General features: G+C 45.5%; 1 protein-coding gene across 4 annotated transcripts in view; it reads left to right on the forward strand.

The window, feature by feature from the left end:
• Nucleotides 1-16,339, forward strand: part of RPTOR (regulatory associated protein of MTOR complex 1) — a 510,229-nt gene that overhangs the window by 395,498 nt on the left and 98,392 nt on the right. For all 4 annotated transcript variants that reach the window (XM_053294863.1, XM_053294866.1, XM_053294865.1 and 1 more), the window contains exons 18-20: nucleotides 1,368-1,485; nucleotides 2,629-2,769; nucleotides 3,573-3,731. In XM_053294863.1, coding sequence (XP_053150838.1) covers nucleotides 1,368-1,485; nucleotides 2,629-2,769; nucleotides 3,573-3,731 — 418 coding nt within the window. The remainder of the gene's footprint in view (nucleotides 1-1,367; nucleotides 1,486-2,628; nucleotides 2,770-3,572; nucleotides 3,732-16,339) is intronic.

The following is a 16,339-nucleotide window of genomic DNA, read 5'->3' on the forward strand; positions in this document are numbered from 1 at the left end:
ATCACTAAATCTCTAATTGACTAATCACTAAAAATTTCCACAAGTATAGAATTTTGCAAAACATGAATACTAGGAAATTTGACAGAATAAAATCTGAGGTTCTCCGGGTGGTTTCAGAGTTGCTGGATTCAATGCTGAGTGATGCTGTCCAAATTTTTATTCTGGGGCCTTCAGGGATATTTGATATTAGTCAGATATCAAATCTGATTCCCTTTTTTGGACTGTATCACCCACTTTGAGCAGCTTGGTAATTCTCATAGTACATCATCATGTTTCTGTCAGGCACACTTGGAGAACAGGTAGGCTAGCCGTCATAGTCCAGATTGTGACCTAGTGTGCCATGCAAGAGTCTTGCCATTTAGTATGATTCATTTTGTCCTGCAGGGAAATTTGTATGGACAGGAGATGTGTTAGCTGTGTCCTAACTTCCAGTTCAGTACTTCCTGTGACAGTACATCACTTTGACAATACTGAGCTGAATCAAAGAATAAGGGGAGCCTGGCCAAGAATAAAAGGTCTTTTGTTGCAAAGAATTCATTTTGGAGTCAAACACGCTAGCTTTCTTTAGATCTTCACACTAAAGCGATAGAAAAATCAATGTTTCACCAAGCCGGGTATAAAAAAAAAGCCCTCATCTCTACTCAAGGTGACAAATGGGTATTAATTTTGTCAGAAGGCAGGTTTCACAGGGACTTGATTCTCTTGCCTTATTTTTGAAAAGATAGGGGCTTGCTACTGCATTATCACAAAAGCGAAGAAATTTGCTAAACACGGCTATCTCTGCCATGTTTTTATTTTGTGTGTGTGCAAAGGAAGGACTGAGAGAGATGTGCTGTATATACTATTAATACTTTAGAAGGAAACATGTACATCTCAGAGTCTTGATAACCATGATCTGATCTTGGTTATCTATCCTGGTTTAATGCCTTTTGCTGTGGTTGTGAAATGCAGCCTATATTTGGGGAACGGGATGTTCTCTTCCCTTCCCCTCAAAGAACAGTTTTGGTTGTGGTGTTGTACTCCAAACCAGCTCAGGACCACAAAATATAGGTGTGCACTGTGAGTCTGAACCTTTCCCAGTTTGGCTGGATGGGACATATGTTTTATTTTCTAAACTGAAGTAATAATCCAAGAGCCATTCTTGCACACGTACAGGTTGCTTTAACTAATTAGTAAGAATCACAGCATTTCAGCAAACAGCATCCTTGACTTCTGAAGATGGAGATCCTATTTTCTTCTCTCTAAAAAATTATCAGGTGCTTGGTGACCCAGATGTGCCCTGCTTTTGCTGCTATAGAACTTCCTTGCAATCAGTTATTTGACACACAGTGTTCAGAAGTCTGTTTTTCTTTCTTATCTCTCCACAGGAGTTGGTGGTGGCATTGAGTCACCTGGTGGTCCAGTATGAAAGCAATTTCTGCACTGTTGCCTTACAGTTTATGGAAGAAGAAAAGAACTATGCACCGCCTTCTCCTGCTGCTCCAGGTATTACAGCATTTTCTTTGTAGACCAAGAAAGTTTAGGAAGCTAATTTTGTGGGGGAGGGTAATACACTGTGCCTGTTGATCTAGCCAATAGATATCTGAAAAACTTTGTTTCCCATCGAGTATTTTCCAGATGGCCTTGTTTCATCTCTAGTTTTAAAAGACTGAAATCCTTCTGTGTTTTATTGAAAAAGGAGGGATCATGAAGACTGAACTTCCTCTTGTTTGTAGTGTGGGCTCTCCCAGACCAGGCAATGGCAGTGGCAAAACAATGGGCTTAGTTCACATGTAACGCCAAAACATGGTTAAGTGTTACATGAATGAGTCTCAGATGCTGCTCTTTGCCTCTCTATGTGTGCTTCGGTTCCCTCTCTGACTTCCTGCTTAGTAAAAATCATAATTTGACATCACATCCAAATTGTCAAAGTATGGTTTGCACAATCAAACTATGGTTTCCAGTGCTGGTTTGAGTGCAAGCACACACCATGGTTTGATTATTTTATTTTATGTAATGATGAACTATAGGTACATAGTATCGTTTAATACTAAAATGTATCCAGAGAAAAGATCATTAGGCTTTTGTTGCTCTCTTATTAGGGAAAAGATATTGAGCATCACACAGTATCATCAACATCATCACACGCTGTTGCATTAAGTTAAATGGTGTGTGCATGAGGCTGTCACATAGGTCCCATGAGAGGTAGGGAAGGTTGCTCAGCAGGGATCAGTAAATTCCCCCTGTGCCTTAATTGTGCAGATGCCAACACTGTCTTATATTCAGATGTTAGTTGCAAGAAGGTGTCTTCTCCAAGAAGTCCCCTTAATGTCACGTTAGAGCTCTGGTACAAAAGAGATTTAAAAGGAGGAGTTGTATTACCTTTCCATTTACGAACTGACAAGGCCTACTTTGTTTAAAAGCTAGGCCATAATCATGTTACAAAACCAGAGAAATCCTTCTCTTATGACTCAGGAGGATGTGGTGGGAAGTGAACATACTAACTTTTGTTCAGTTTCCCTGCAAGGTATAACCCTGTTACTTTATGCCACTGACTGGTTTGAAACTATTGTTGCCCTTCCACATTGCAGTAAAAGATCTGCTTTTTAATTTCTCTGGGTGGGTAATAGCTAAATATTGCCTCCATAGAAGGTGGAAGCCTGACTCCTGTGCGGGACAGTCCATGCACACCAAGACTCCGTTCTGTCAGCTCCTATGGGAATATCCGAGCAGTCACCACAGCAAGGAACTTGAATAAATCTCTGCAGAACCTCAGCTTGAATGAAGAATGTAAGATGGCTTTTCAGTATTATCTTTCATTTTACTCCCCCACGCATGAATCCCCCCCCCGTAAAGCATAGCCATATGATTGCTACCAGCCAGAGCCATATTGGGATGATTCAGTGCCTACAGCAGAGTAGACAGTGTCCCTAAACCTGGTTGGTATACATAATTTTTCATAGTATTCTCAGTCCGATGGAAATAAGTCAATATACCAGCATACAAATTACCCTGCAAACATTATTTCTTAAATTTCTCTCTTTCTTCTGGTCACCTCTAAGGATCTTGTCCTGCTTTTAGTCTGTGTTATATGTAGGAATGATAAGGCAAGAGTCTGAGGCATGCATCTGGCAAACCTTTGAACTCCCTTCTGAATATCCCCACATTACAGAGATATGTGTCTGTGCTGTGGCTAATTTCTGCTTCCCTACATATGTTTTCAGAACATAAGCAAGGCAGAGTAGCACTGCAGCTTTTATTTTGTCCATTACTCAAATCCCTGCTATGATGCACCATCTGGAGAAACCATCATGGGCTAACTGGAAATTATGCCATGACACCTGCCGAGGGAAAAATTAATGGTCCCAGCCTAGGAAAATTCAGAGTCCTTTTCTACACGGGTATTTCTCTTCCCAGCTTTTATGAGCTGCTGAAGCATAAATGCTTGGTGTTGAGGAAACGTGGAAGTTTTGGGTTGGTCTTACCAGGGCAGTTGCACTCTTGCCTGTCATTGAATGCCAAAAAGGGTAAGTGTTACTACTTCCAACAAATGTGCTTGTTTCACTGTCCCTGTGGTGGTTCTTCTTCAACAGCTGGGAACTCCGTTGCATTTTCCCCTGGGAACTTGAGCACCAGCAGTAGTGCCAGCAGCACTTTGGGCAGCCCCGAGAATGAAGAGTATATCCTGTCCTTTGAAACAATTGACAAGATGAGAAGAGTCAGCTCCTACTCCTCGCTGAATTCACTCATAGGTGAGTCAGGATATTTCCAAGCCACCCCATCCAAGCCAGTGGTTCTGAAAAATAAAAACAGGGGTTTGCTTGAAGTTTTCAAGAAGGAATGGGTAGATGTGAGCAATGGCAGCACTGTATGTGGAGGTGTGTCAGTTATCTGCAAAGGTGATTATTGGTTTTTTCCTGCTTACGAATCCAGGCATAAGAAGCTAATGTTGATGGGAATATATCCCCACTCCCAGCATTCTAGACTAGAAAAGAGATGGGCAGGTTACATGGCCTATGTTCTTGATGAACAACCTTGTTGATACTGACATCTGCGTTGTCTGCAACATTCCACAGAGTTTGTATGTCTGTTGTTTCAGTTTCTATCATGCTCTTTTCCTAGGGCTTGGGAGAGAAGTCTATGAAACCAGTTGCATTCATGTTGCGATTTGCAACCATGTGCTAAGGATTAAACTTGCTAAAGTGCCTGTGCTCAGGTGGACTTGGGTAGTGGTAGAGGCAGAGAGCTCCTGTGCCCCAGCTCCTTCTCTCCCACTACAACCTTTCTCTCCCCCGAGCCACCATTCCATCAACCTACATTATCGGTCCCTCTCTGAGTAGGATAGGCAGCTACCAAATCAGAGTAACTGTTCCACTTGCACCACAATAGGGGACACGGGAGGTGAAAGATGGGAAGCTCAGCAAGGATGAAAAAACAGATAGGAATGCCAGGCCAGGAGAGGTTTGATGTCCTCTCTTGAGTCTCCCATGAGTGGTTGGAGCTGAAAAAGGAAATAGATCAAGGGATCTGGATCTAGATCTTACTATCTCAAGTGCTCTAATTAGTTTCCATCCCTGCTCAGCTTCTGAGCCAAATCATAGTGGAAACGAAGGGAGCATGTGAGAGAAGAAAGGATTTCTTTCTCATTCAGCAACACATGGATATGTCACGATCCAAAGAACTCATTCTTGTACATAGTCTCTGTGGTTTCACACCGATGGGCTCTGCACTTGCATGGAGCTTCCATCGAGAATGTTCCATAACTCTTGTTTTTCTGCTTGATTTTGGTGGTAATCCCACCCCCTCCGTGGTTTAGTGCACCACTCCTCTCTCCCCTCGGTTCTTAATTGTCCACTGAAGAGTCTCCACTGCTTTGTCAGAGTTCTCTTTCTCTGTTCATTTTGCTGGGGGGGGGGGTTGTTCCCCTTTTGACGCCAAAACTCTCAGTGCATGGCGAGTGGAAAAGTTTCTTTAAAACATTGCTCTTACTGTAGAACTGCCTTGAGATTGTTTTAATGAAAGGTGGTATAGAAATTTTACAAAAAAAAAACTAAAATTCCCTCACAGATGGACATTCTTGCTGCCTTCTGTGCCTCAGGGAGGCACACACCCTCAAGACCTGGTCCCATTGCCAGGGATTTACCAAGCAGGCACAAGAGAATCAGGCTCTCTGACTTGGGTCTCTATTGTGGGAGCCTGAACTAGCAGTCCCACGACAAGGGATGTGCATGAACCTGTTCAGAGGCCCTTTTACGGGGCTCCGAACAGATTCGAACCCTAGCCAGTTCGAAGAGTAGTGGAATAACTTTGAGGGTGGGGGGTGTGCACTTACCCCTCCCTCCGCTTTTTCCCTGCTGGCGCTCACTGGAAAACTGGTCTGGTGGGGCAGCAGCGTACCTCCCTGCCACCCCGTCCGATCTTCAGACTGGAAGTAGGTAGCAGTAGCTTGCGTGCCTGCGCACATCAGGCACATGCACACATGTCGTGTTAGTGAGCTACTTCCACTTACTTCCGGTCCGAAGAGCGGACAGGGAGGTACGCTGGCGCCCCACCGCACCAGTTTTCCAGCGAGTGCTGGCGGGGGGAAAGCAGAGGGAAGGATAAGTGCACCCTCCCCCACCCTTAAAGTTATCCCACCTCCGCCGTCAAACCAGCCCTGGCCGGTTCCGTGCACATCCCTACCCACAACTACACACTATGTATCATCTCAGCAAGGAACATCTGCTGACACTCAGGGACGCCCTTTGAATCCTTCCAACTTGGAGAATTCAGTGTTTATCCATTCTCATCCTCCTTTGGTACCACCACCAACTGACAAGCAGTCACGGACGCATATGGTTTCCATTGAATCAAGTCAGTAAAGCAGACAGACCTGGCAAAAAAGAAAACACTAGAATAGCCCTGCTGGATCAGGTCCAAGGCTTATCTAGTCCAGCATCCTGTTTCACACAGTGACCCACCAGATGCATCTGATGGAAGCAGCACTCACATTGCCACAAAACATGCCAAAGCCCAAGAAGCCTAAGCAACTCTCAGCGGGACAGTTGCTTCCCAAGATACTCAAGAAACAGAAGCCAAGGCAAACTGCTTCTAAAACAACCACTGTTGCGGAACAAGTGTCAACTCCAGAACAGCATTGACTCTTGACCATACCCTTGCCTGTGTCTCTATTGGATCCAGGGCTATAGAAACCTTTGGAGCTACCATTGAACTTAAGCCACCGCCGTTCTCCAACTCCATCAGATTTGAGGCATGAACACTCTCCTTCACTAATATTGTGCCCCATCCCTTTAAAAGCAAGGGGCAGTGATAGAAGGGACAGCGATGGAGACCACCAGCATCTATCCTGAAGTCGGGACCATGAGGATCGGTACCAGGAAGTGAGATACTGTGGGCCACTGACTTATGTGACTAGGATGAGTAGGATGACAGATACACAGAGTATTCTAGGTCCCAGTCCCATTCACCTCAATACCAGGTTGCTAGATATCGACATTGTGGATCAGAAAATAGCTGCCTGCATTGGTATCGACGTTTCTGCTCCCCCTGCAGATCTCAATGTCATTAATTTTCACATTCTCAGGCTTGTTTCAGAGCTGGATTGCCTTATCCACCAGGGCAACATAATTAGAGTTACATAATGGTTAGTGTGTTGGACTAAGATCGGGAAGACCTGAGTTCAAATTCCCATTCAACCATGAAACTCACTGGGTGACTCTGTGCCAGTCATGTAGCTCTTGGCCTAACCTACCTCACAGGGTTGTTGTGAGGATAAAAATAACCATGTACACTGCTCTGAGCTCCTCGGAGGAAGAGTGGGATATAAATGTAAATAACAAATAAATAAATATAAATAAATAAACTACCACAAAACTGCTCAGGCAAAACAGGTGACACCTAAACAAATTTCAACTTCCAAAGAGGTGCTGCTGCTGCAAATCCAGCCTTACTGTCAACATTGTGGGGAGGGGCGGAAGAAGGATGCAAGTCCTCCATCCCAAAACCAGTCCCCGTGCTCAGCACTCGGGAGGCAACAGAACTGAGGGCGCTTGAGGAATCACAATCAAAGGACTCTTCAGGAAAGGAACCAGATTATTCTGATGATGCATCCCAGTCTTCCCCAACAGATGTAACACAGGAAGTAAAGCCTGACTCTCCTTCAGAGGACCTAAGGTTCTGGATATGTGTCCCATATGGATATGTGTCCCATATGGCAACATCATTGGGAATACAGGTTAAGCAGCAAACTGTAGCCCAGCTACACCCAATCTTTGGATTGATTGATACTGATGAAAGCTGCTGGCCCAGGCAACTTTCATCGCAACAGTGATGTTGGCAGTTTAGACTAAGGATTGCAGGGAAGGGATGAGGAGTTGCCTCTCTTAGCTCAGATCACTACCTCTGCAACCATTGTTGCAATGCCCCTCACTTTCTCCCTCAAACTGCATCTTGGTCTGTCCCAAGAGCAGTGAGCCAAGAATACTACAGAACTTAAGATTCCTATATGGTACAGTTGGATTTTTGTGTGTGGTTGAGCGAAACTAATCAGGCTTGCTCCCTTAACTCTCTCAAGCACTCAGACCAGGCTAAGGCAGCCCAGCTGTATTATAAATCTTTGAGGAACAGAGAATTGCTTACATAGCATAATTGTGTCAAATGTTCAAAAGTTGACACTTTCAGCCCAAAAGGGGAGTTTTGGAAGAGCTACATTAAAAAAAACCCCTAATGTTTACATTTTTTGTGCCCTAATGCTACCCCTAATGTTTACATTTTTTGTGCCCACTTGCAGCTTAGGCTCTTTCCGTTTTTCTTTTTTTTATATATATAATATTAATTTTATATATATAATATTAATTGGGGTATATATATATTAAAAGATAGGTGGTCTTGCTCCTGGGACCGTGATGCCAACTGATCAGGGATGAAGATGCAGAGAATTTAATCTTTCACAAAAATTGTCCCCATTTCAGCTCAGCACTATAAAATATCCTATTGCTTCCATCTGTGAAATAATTTCCCTATTGCCTTATGCTGGAGTAAACAACTACATATCTAATTATTTGCATGTGTCTTAGAGAGTTTTAGAGCAGAGTTGAAAAAAGAGCATAGGAAAGAGTTAGAGATGACTGAGAGGATCTTAAAGCACAAAATCAGTTCTCCAGTGCCTTCCTTATTCATATTCAGTCAGGAATAGCTTATATCCAGCTGTAAACGACATAGCTTATGGAAGTGTTTAAAATTCATAACATATACAGAATCCCATTACTTTCAGTGCTTAGCTCTAAGGCCGGGGGTTTTCTGCCTCCTCATGCATTCTCCCCCCCCCCCCCACACACACACACTTTCAAAAGAGTCTTACAGCCTTCTCTCTGCTGTATCCCAAAGGAAATAGTTTTAAGAACTTGAGCTTGGTCCATCCTTCATTTGGGATGCTTGAGCTTAAGTTGACCTGTAAAATTGGTTATGTAAACTACTAGTGACTGACAAATCCAGTCCATTCTCTCTTGTTTAAATTCATCCTCACTTACTCAGGCTTAGAATTGGTAACATTCAGGACCAAAGGCCACAATATGGATTCCATGAGCTAAAGAGCACAGGCCACTTACATATAATTTACACCATAGTTGTATGAATATTGTTGATTGCTAGGCAATGGCATGTTTCACTTTTGTACAACAACATTTGTAAGTTTAGTGGTGTAAATGTCCTGTTCTGGCTTGACTGAGCTCACTGGATGCTGAGCAAGGTCTGGGAGAAATTGACCCAGAGTGTGAGTCAGAGGCAAGAAGCAAGGACTGGTTCCAAGGATCTGAGGCTGGGTCATATTGTTCAGGATTGGGGTTTGTGTGGAACCGGTTTCTGTGGTTCAGCTTACATTTGAACCAAATTCGAACAAGACCATGGGTTCATAAATTGGTTTGGTCAAACTGACTGGATGGTCCAGTTCATTCAACAAATCAACTTGAACTAGCTTGAATTTCTTCACGCATAGGAAATAATGGGGAACTTGGACCACCCCATTATCCCCCATGGGTAGCTCCTAGGGACACCAAAGTGGGTTGGATGGTAGAGCATGATGGGTGCTACCTACCACCCAACCTACAAAACAATCGGGCAATCAGGCTATTTTTAAATGAATTTTTTATTCCCCTAGGTCAGTAGGCCAACACTAACTCTACTAGGGTTAGGCTTGACCTAAAGCCACCTAATGGCACAGCAGGGAAATGACTTGACTAACAAACGAGAGGTTGCCAGTTCGAATCCCTGCTGATACCTATATCGGACAGCAGCGATATAGGAAGATGCTGAAAGGCAATACCTCATACTGCATGGGAGGAGGCAATGGTAAACCCCTCCAAAGACAACCACAGGGCTCTGTGGTTGCCAGGAATCGACGCCAACTCAACAGCACACTTTACCTTTACTGACCCAGAAAACATTCAGAAATTCATTAAAAATCACCTGATTGCCCAATTATTTTGCGGGTTGCAAAACATCCATCACGCCCTACCGGGGCCGGGTCCCAACCCACTTTGGTGTCCCTAGGAGCTACCCATGGGGAATAATGGGGTGATTTGAGTTCCCTATTATTCCCCATGGGCAAGACAGCTCACTGCCATACAGGTTTTGAAACACAGTACTAAAAAAGGGAATCATCTCAATCTGTCCCTCCCAGCACAGAACACATACAATTCATTTCAAACACAGTCCAAAAAATAATCACTGATCCAGAATCGACTGCCAGCCATAGTGCCAGGTTCCTGCACTGCATCATTGGCACAAGTTGCTCTCTCACACACTGGCACATAATTTTGACTCAATTGCAGCAGCAGCATGCACCCTTATCAAGTATAGCCTAAAACTCAACTAAAACAACATCCTCTGAAGCTACATTTTGACTGAGTTCACCTTGCAATGCAGATTGTAGAGCAGACCAGAGTACTGAGTGAAGCACAAGTTAGTCTTGAGGAAGGACATAGAGCTCATCTCACAGCAACCACCTAGAAAATACTACATACAGTAGAGAGAGCTGATTGCCACTGTCCCTTTCTCACCACAACACCATCTCACAAACAGACCAAATCACATCAACTAAAGGCAGGCAAGCAGGCACCCAAGTTTTGCCTTTGTCCATCTGAGATCCAGCAAAACCAGACAATGAACACAAAAAGCAACAGCACAGCAAGCATATTATATTCAGTGCTAAAAAACTTATAAAAACCACACACTTCCTTGAGAAGAACTCTTTGTTCTTCCTTTAGTTTCTGGATAATATCTAAACCATGGTCTCAGATTGGCTGGGTCCCGGCTGACAGCCTGCCTGGCTGATACATGTCAGGGCACCAGTCAACCTACTCATCACAGTTGTGGGGGGTGCTTGCATGTCTGTGCTGCTTGGGGGCAGGGAGTCAACAATAGTAACACACAAAATCAAATCTCCTGCCTGCTCTACTACAGCCTCCAATTGGTACTGGGCCTCAGGGCACCAATCCATCATCATCCCTGGCTATGGAGATGGGGTGTGTGTGTGTGTGTGTCAGCAGCACTAACAGGCAGACTGTGACACATCTGGTTTGGGGGTTGGCCAGGGTGGGGCTAGCTGACAGTGGCGTTGCAGTGGGTGTGAGTGACCATGAGTCACTCACCCTCCATGTCCAGCTCAGGATAGCCCAGCAGGTGGAGGTTGGCCTTGAGGAAGACCAGCTGCTCTACCAAGCCAGCAGCCAAGTGCAAGTAATGGGGTGTCACCATGACCCCAGCCATGGAGAATTCTCTCTCTCTCTCTCTAGACGCTGGTTGGTGGGCATGAGAGGAACCGTCCAGCAATCACCTCCAAGTCCAGCCAGATTTGGCAACGTGTTGCCCAAATCTGGATCGGTTCCATCTCTGGGTCTGCCACGTGCTCCTGCAGGTACTGCAGAACATAGTGTTCAGCACTGCTGCAGGGCTCGGTGGACTCCCCACCCTTTTCCTGGCAAGGTGCCAAGGCACCCTCATCTGAACCACTGGGCAGAATGCCTGGACAGAATTGCTGACTGCGTTGGCACTGCTGGCCCAGGAAGCAGTGGTGATGCTGCTTCTGGGGGTGGAGTGTGCACTAGGAGTAGGCACTCCAGCACCCTCCTCCTGGTTCAGACACAGCTTCCTCTCCTCAGCCTGCCTAACCTCTTGAACCAGGAGGCCCTCCACCTGGGCAGCTCATCAGGGAGACAGCATTGCCCTTCATTGTTGGGTCACATAGGCAAGACAAAACATGCTCTGCTGATTGACCCCACATGTTGAAGAGCCTCTCCACCATTCCAGTGCTCAGCCAGCCTGCCAGGGTGCGTGTTTCCCCAGTGGTCAGCAAGGTCTGGAGGTTACCCATCATCTTATCTAGGAGAAGAATGGTAGGCAAAGCCTGGTTCAGTGTTACTTTCTTGGCACACAAGCTTTTCGTGGCAATAAAGAACGGCTCTAGTGCCAAGACAACCTCAGAATTGAGTTTCCAGTCTGCGTTTGACAGGTCACACACTCCTAAGCTATACCTCCTTGCCAGGACTTGGGATGGCTGCCTCTTGCTACTGGAGGTGCTGGAGCAAGAGAAAGTTGGAGCTCCACCAGTTTGGAGCATCCTGAGTGATTAGGTGTTCAGGTAGGCGGAACTCACACTGCCTCTCCCTGAGCATCCGCCTAGCCTTTTTGGTCCAGTGGGAGTGGGCTTCTATCTTATGGTACTTCTCCATAAGAGCAGCCATGGCAGCAGCAGAGCCTTCAGCGGGGAGGCCTCAACAGATGCCCAGCAAAAGCCTCAGGGCCATGTGCATCTGTCACAGCCAGATACAGAGTGTGTGCCATACACCATATGGACACAAACTGTTGTTGTTGTTGTTGTTATTTAGTATTATTATTATCATCTTGTTTACACAGTCAGACAGGTGTTATTGACTGGTTTGTTTTATCCAGACATCAAGTCCTTCCCAAGGACCTGGGATGGCTGAATTTTATTGTCAATTGTTATAGAAATCGTCGCAGAATATAGGCTGTTCCCAGTAAAGCTGCTTTTTGTAATTGGCTGATGGTGATTTCTGTGGCCCCTATGGTGTTCTTGAAGAGGTGCTCTTCAAGGTCTTTTGGAACTGCACCCAAGGCGCCAATTACCACTGGGATTATTTTGGTCTTTTTCTGCCACAGCCTTTCAATTTCAATTTGTAGATCTTTGTATTTGGTGATTTTTTCTATTTCTTTTTCTTCTATTCTGCTATCCCCTGGTATTGCTATGTTGATTATTTTGACTTGTTTTTCTTTCTTCTCGACTACACTTATATCTGGTGTATTGTGCGGCAGATGTTTGTCTGTTTGTAGTCGGAAGTCCCATAATATTTTTACATCTTCATTTTCTTCAACTTTTTCAATTTGATGGTCCCACCAATTTTTGGCTACAGGTAGCTTGTATTTTTTGCAGATGTTCCAGTGTATCATCCCTGCTACCTTGTCATGCCTTTGTTTGTAGTCAGTCTGTGCGATCTTTTTACAACAGCTGAATAGGTGGTCCACTGTTTCATCTGCTTCTTTACAAAGGCGGCACTTGCTGTTTGTTGTGGATTTTTCAACTTTTGCTCTTATTGCATTCGTTCTTAGTGCCTGTTCTTGCGCAGCCAGTATTAAACCCTCTGTTTCTTTCTTCAAGCAACCATTCTTAAGCCATTGCCAGGTATTATTATTATTATTATTATTATTATTATTATTATTATTATTATTATTATTTAGTTTCTATACTGCCCTTCCAAAATGGCTCAGGGCGGTTCACACAGAGAAATAATAAATAAATAAGATGGCTCCCTGTCCCCAAAGGGCTCACATTCTAAAAAACACACAACATAGACACCAGCAACAGTCACTGGAGGTAATGAGCTGGGGGTGGAGAGGGCCAGTTACTCTCCCCCTACTAAATAAGGAGAATCACCACAGTAAAAGGTGCCTCTTTGCCCAGTTAGCAGGGGATGAGCTGCTGCAGCTGCAGCTGCAGCTGATGGGCTGCCTTCAACATGTTGGCACCATTGTCGGTGACCAGGAACCCTCGGTGAAGGTCTGGCTGCCCAGGCAGCCATTCCTCACCTCATGTTAGATGACCACCAACAGCTCATCTGCAGTGTGGTTAGTGTCCATCGGCTACACATGCAACCCAGCCCACCTGGACTTTGCTGCATGGGAGGGGCTGGCCACACCACCAACAGCAGAATTCCCCTCCTCCTGCCCCCACCAGTGTGCCATGAGGGACAGGAAAGCAGCATTCACACCACCCGCTACTGAAGATGATGTGTGAGGGGATCTTGTATTCAGGGGCAAGCAGTTGGAGCAGCCAGCAGACACTGGCATTTTCCACAACCTGGAATGGCTGGTCATCCAGAGCTATAATCTCTTCAATGGTCCAGGTGATGAGATGAGACTCCTGCTGACCAGACTGCTTGCCCACCAATTGAACCCACTACGCTACTGGCAACATCCCCTGAGAGCAGGGGCCTTGCAGCTGCTAGTCTAGGGCACAGCAGGTGGCCTAGCGCTGCCAGCAGGAGCAAGGACCCCCAGATGATGATGATGCAGGTGCCTCATCATCACCGACATCCCAAGACTGCTTAGGGTCCTTACCCCTGGTCCTTACCCCTGCTGACCTGTGCCCTGCAGTGGGTGCAGGCAGCATGTTTAGGGTCACCTTGGAGGACCTCACAGTGGTCCCACACCATGCTGCTGTTGGTCCTGGACTGTTGTGGTGGTTTTGCTACTACTGAGGCTGCTGGTTCCTGCTGGGGGCCACTATTGCCCCCATTGGTCTGGAGCCAAGAAGGTCCAGAAACAACCAGAATAACTTCCTCTGTTTCTTCTCAGCCTAAGACTTGGGGGGGGGGGTGTCACACCTCCACCAGGGATTTGGGAGGAGGATGAAGAGAGAGAGATCTAGCTGTTAGGCTAGCATCCAATGACACCTCCTCCTCCACTGCCACAGGAAGAGTTTCTTCCCTGACAGGAGAGGGCCCCCCCCCCCTCCTTCTACCTCCTCCACCACAGGCAGCTGCACTGTGGGAGCAGTCATCACTGGATAGGGTGACAGCAGTGACTTGAGGAGTCAGCCCCTCTCACCACCTTTGCCTCCCATGACCAGCAGCATCACCCCTCCCTCTGCCCATCACTCTACTCCTAGCTTTGCTATGCACCCTCCCAGACATCTTCTTGGGGTTTTTCAATTAAAGCCCTAGCTCTGTTGGGGGTGGGAAAGAAGTGCCTTTAGGGGGTGTGGGGCCAGAGGTGATCTATTTGTTATGTTGCGTGTGCCACACATGGTGCTATTTATAGCACTGTAGTGCACACACAGAAGCTAGAAAAATTAACAAAAACACACACCCAAAGTAAAGAAGCAAGCTTTATTTGGCCAGGGCGCTTTGTTGGAGGAGGGGCGCAAGCAACAGTGGGGGCAAATCTAAAGGAAGGGAGGCAGAGGATTACTGTGGCCTATGCTACCCAGTACGCTCCTAATTCTGCTTCCCATTCCTAGTACCCACCTACATAAATTCCTTCCTCCAAACTGGGCCCTGTTTAAAAGAAAGGACTCAATAAGGTGTTTGTGGGAGTGGGGATAGTTCACCAATCGGACTTCGTCTTCTTTCAGCATCTTCTGCTGGAGTCTGTCTGACGAAGAGCTCCAGGCAATCTGGCCAGGCATACACTGGCACTCAACAACCTGGTGTGCAGTCAGGTGGGCATCCATCCACTCAAAAAATCAGAAAGGAACGGGTTGGGGGAACAGCAACCAGTTAAATTCACTGTAGTGCTGATAACTTAGGGAAACAAAAAGCAGTTGCTACTGCAAAATAAAAATAAATGAAAGACAGAGACTCTTTATTTGCTCAAAAATAAATGAGAGACAGGTACTGCCTGCTGGACCCCTCCCCGCCACCCAACAGCAGAAGGCCCATTAGAGCAGTGTCTGCTGCAGTGCAGAGTCAGTGATTCAGCTCAGCAGGCACAGCAGGTGGGAGAGGTCCAGCAGGCAGGCCCAGGAGGGCAGGACAGATGCCCAGCAAAAGCAAGGTAGCAGCAGCAGCAGGCACAGAAAAATGACAATGCAGCAAGGCAACCAGTTCTCTTCCTCCAGATCAAGAGGCAGAGTGAAGCCAGGCACTGTCTGCCTGGGCTTTAAATACACTTTGAAACCCCCTCCTTTTTGCTCCCCCGCTTGTCCCTCTCCCCTCAGCCAATGTTGGTAGAGTTGCTCTGACAACACTTGATTTTGAATGACAACAAGCCAACCAGAGGAAAGGAGATTGCAAGCCAATCAGAAGTAGTGGCAGAAAACCAATCAGCAAGGGAGAAAAACAAGTAAATATGTGAACAAAATGGCAGCCGCCATAACCCTTTGAACTGGTTTGCATCAAACGGAGGAAAGATGAAGAGAAGCCAGTGCTTTAAAAATGAAAGCACAAATTAGATGTGGGATGACTTTGACATTTTTTTAAAAGGGCTGCTACTCACTTCAAGAAACCTTAACATAGTATTTGAATGTTGAGATTTGTAACATTTATCTTCTCCAAGTTCAGTCTGTTCATCCAGGCACTGTTATGTGGTAACTTAAAAATGGAACCTTTGCTGTCTCTAGCCGTTTGGAAAACTGCGGGGGGAGCTGGTCCTGAGGCAAGTTTCAGAAAGGTGTTTGGCCCAGTTTGTTATTGGAGGGCATTTCCAAACTAGTGGAGTTTGTTTCTGAACCCACTAGCCCCAGTTTTGAATTTGGCTCTCTCCATAGTTGAGAGCATTTCATCTGCCAACTGTGCTATGTAATTCCTGCAGCTTCCTACATGTACAAAAAAATTAAGGAGAAGACGAACTCTGAAAAAGCCAGGCATTGGAAGGAAATTAAATGACACTGAAACAATCTTAACTTTTGTGTGCCACTCAGCCTTGCCCTTTCAATACTCAGGGTGATAAAGATGAAAGATGTAAACCACTTGTATTCCCTAATGGTCACTGTTAAATTGAATGAAGTGCCATGCATATCTGAATAAAAACCAAAAACCATCAGTGAAGAAAGGCAATTTACTTCACATGTTCATTGCTAAAAGGAATCATTTTGCAAATGTTGTACTGCAAGGTCCATTTAACCAGTTTTGAAATGGCCAGCTAATTATATAACTGTCATTTTAGATGAACTTCCAGAACATACACTCATGCCTCATGCTTTGTTTCTGCATCTCTTTATTTATTTATTATTACAGTCTATTATGCAGAAATAGAGCAGCTATTCCCTCCTGCTGCTGGTATTTCCTTTTATCAGCACACTGACTCAGTTCGTTCAAACTTGACAAGAAGCTGTTTTGGATGTGTCACT

This window comes from Hemicordylus capensis, chromosome 2 (assembly GCF_027244095.1).
Source record: "Hemicordylus capensis ecotype Gifberg chromosome 2, rHemCap1.1.pri, whole genome shotgun sequence".
NCBI lineage: Eukaryota > Metazoa > Chordata > Lepidosauria > Squamata > Cordylidae > Hemicordylus > Hemicordylus capensis.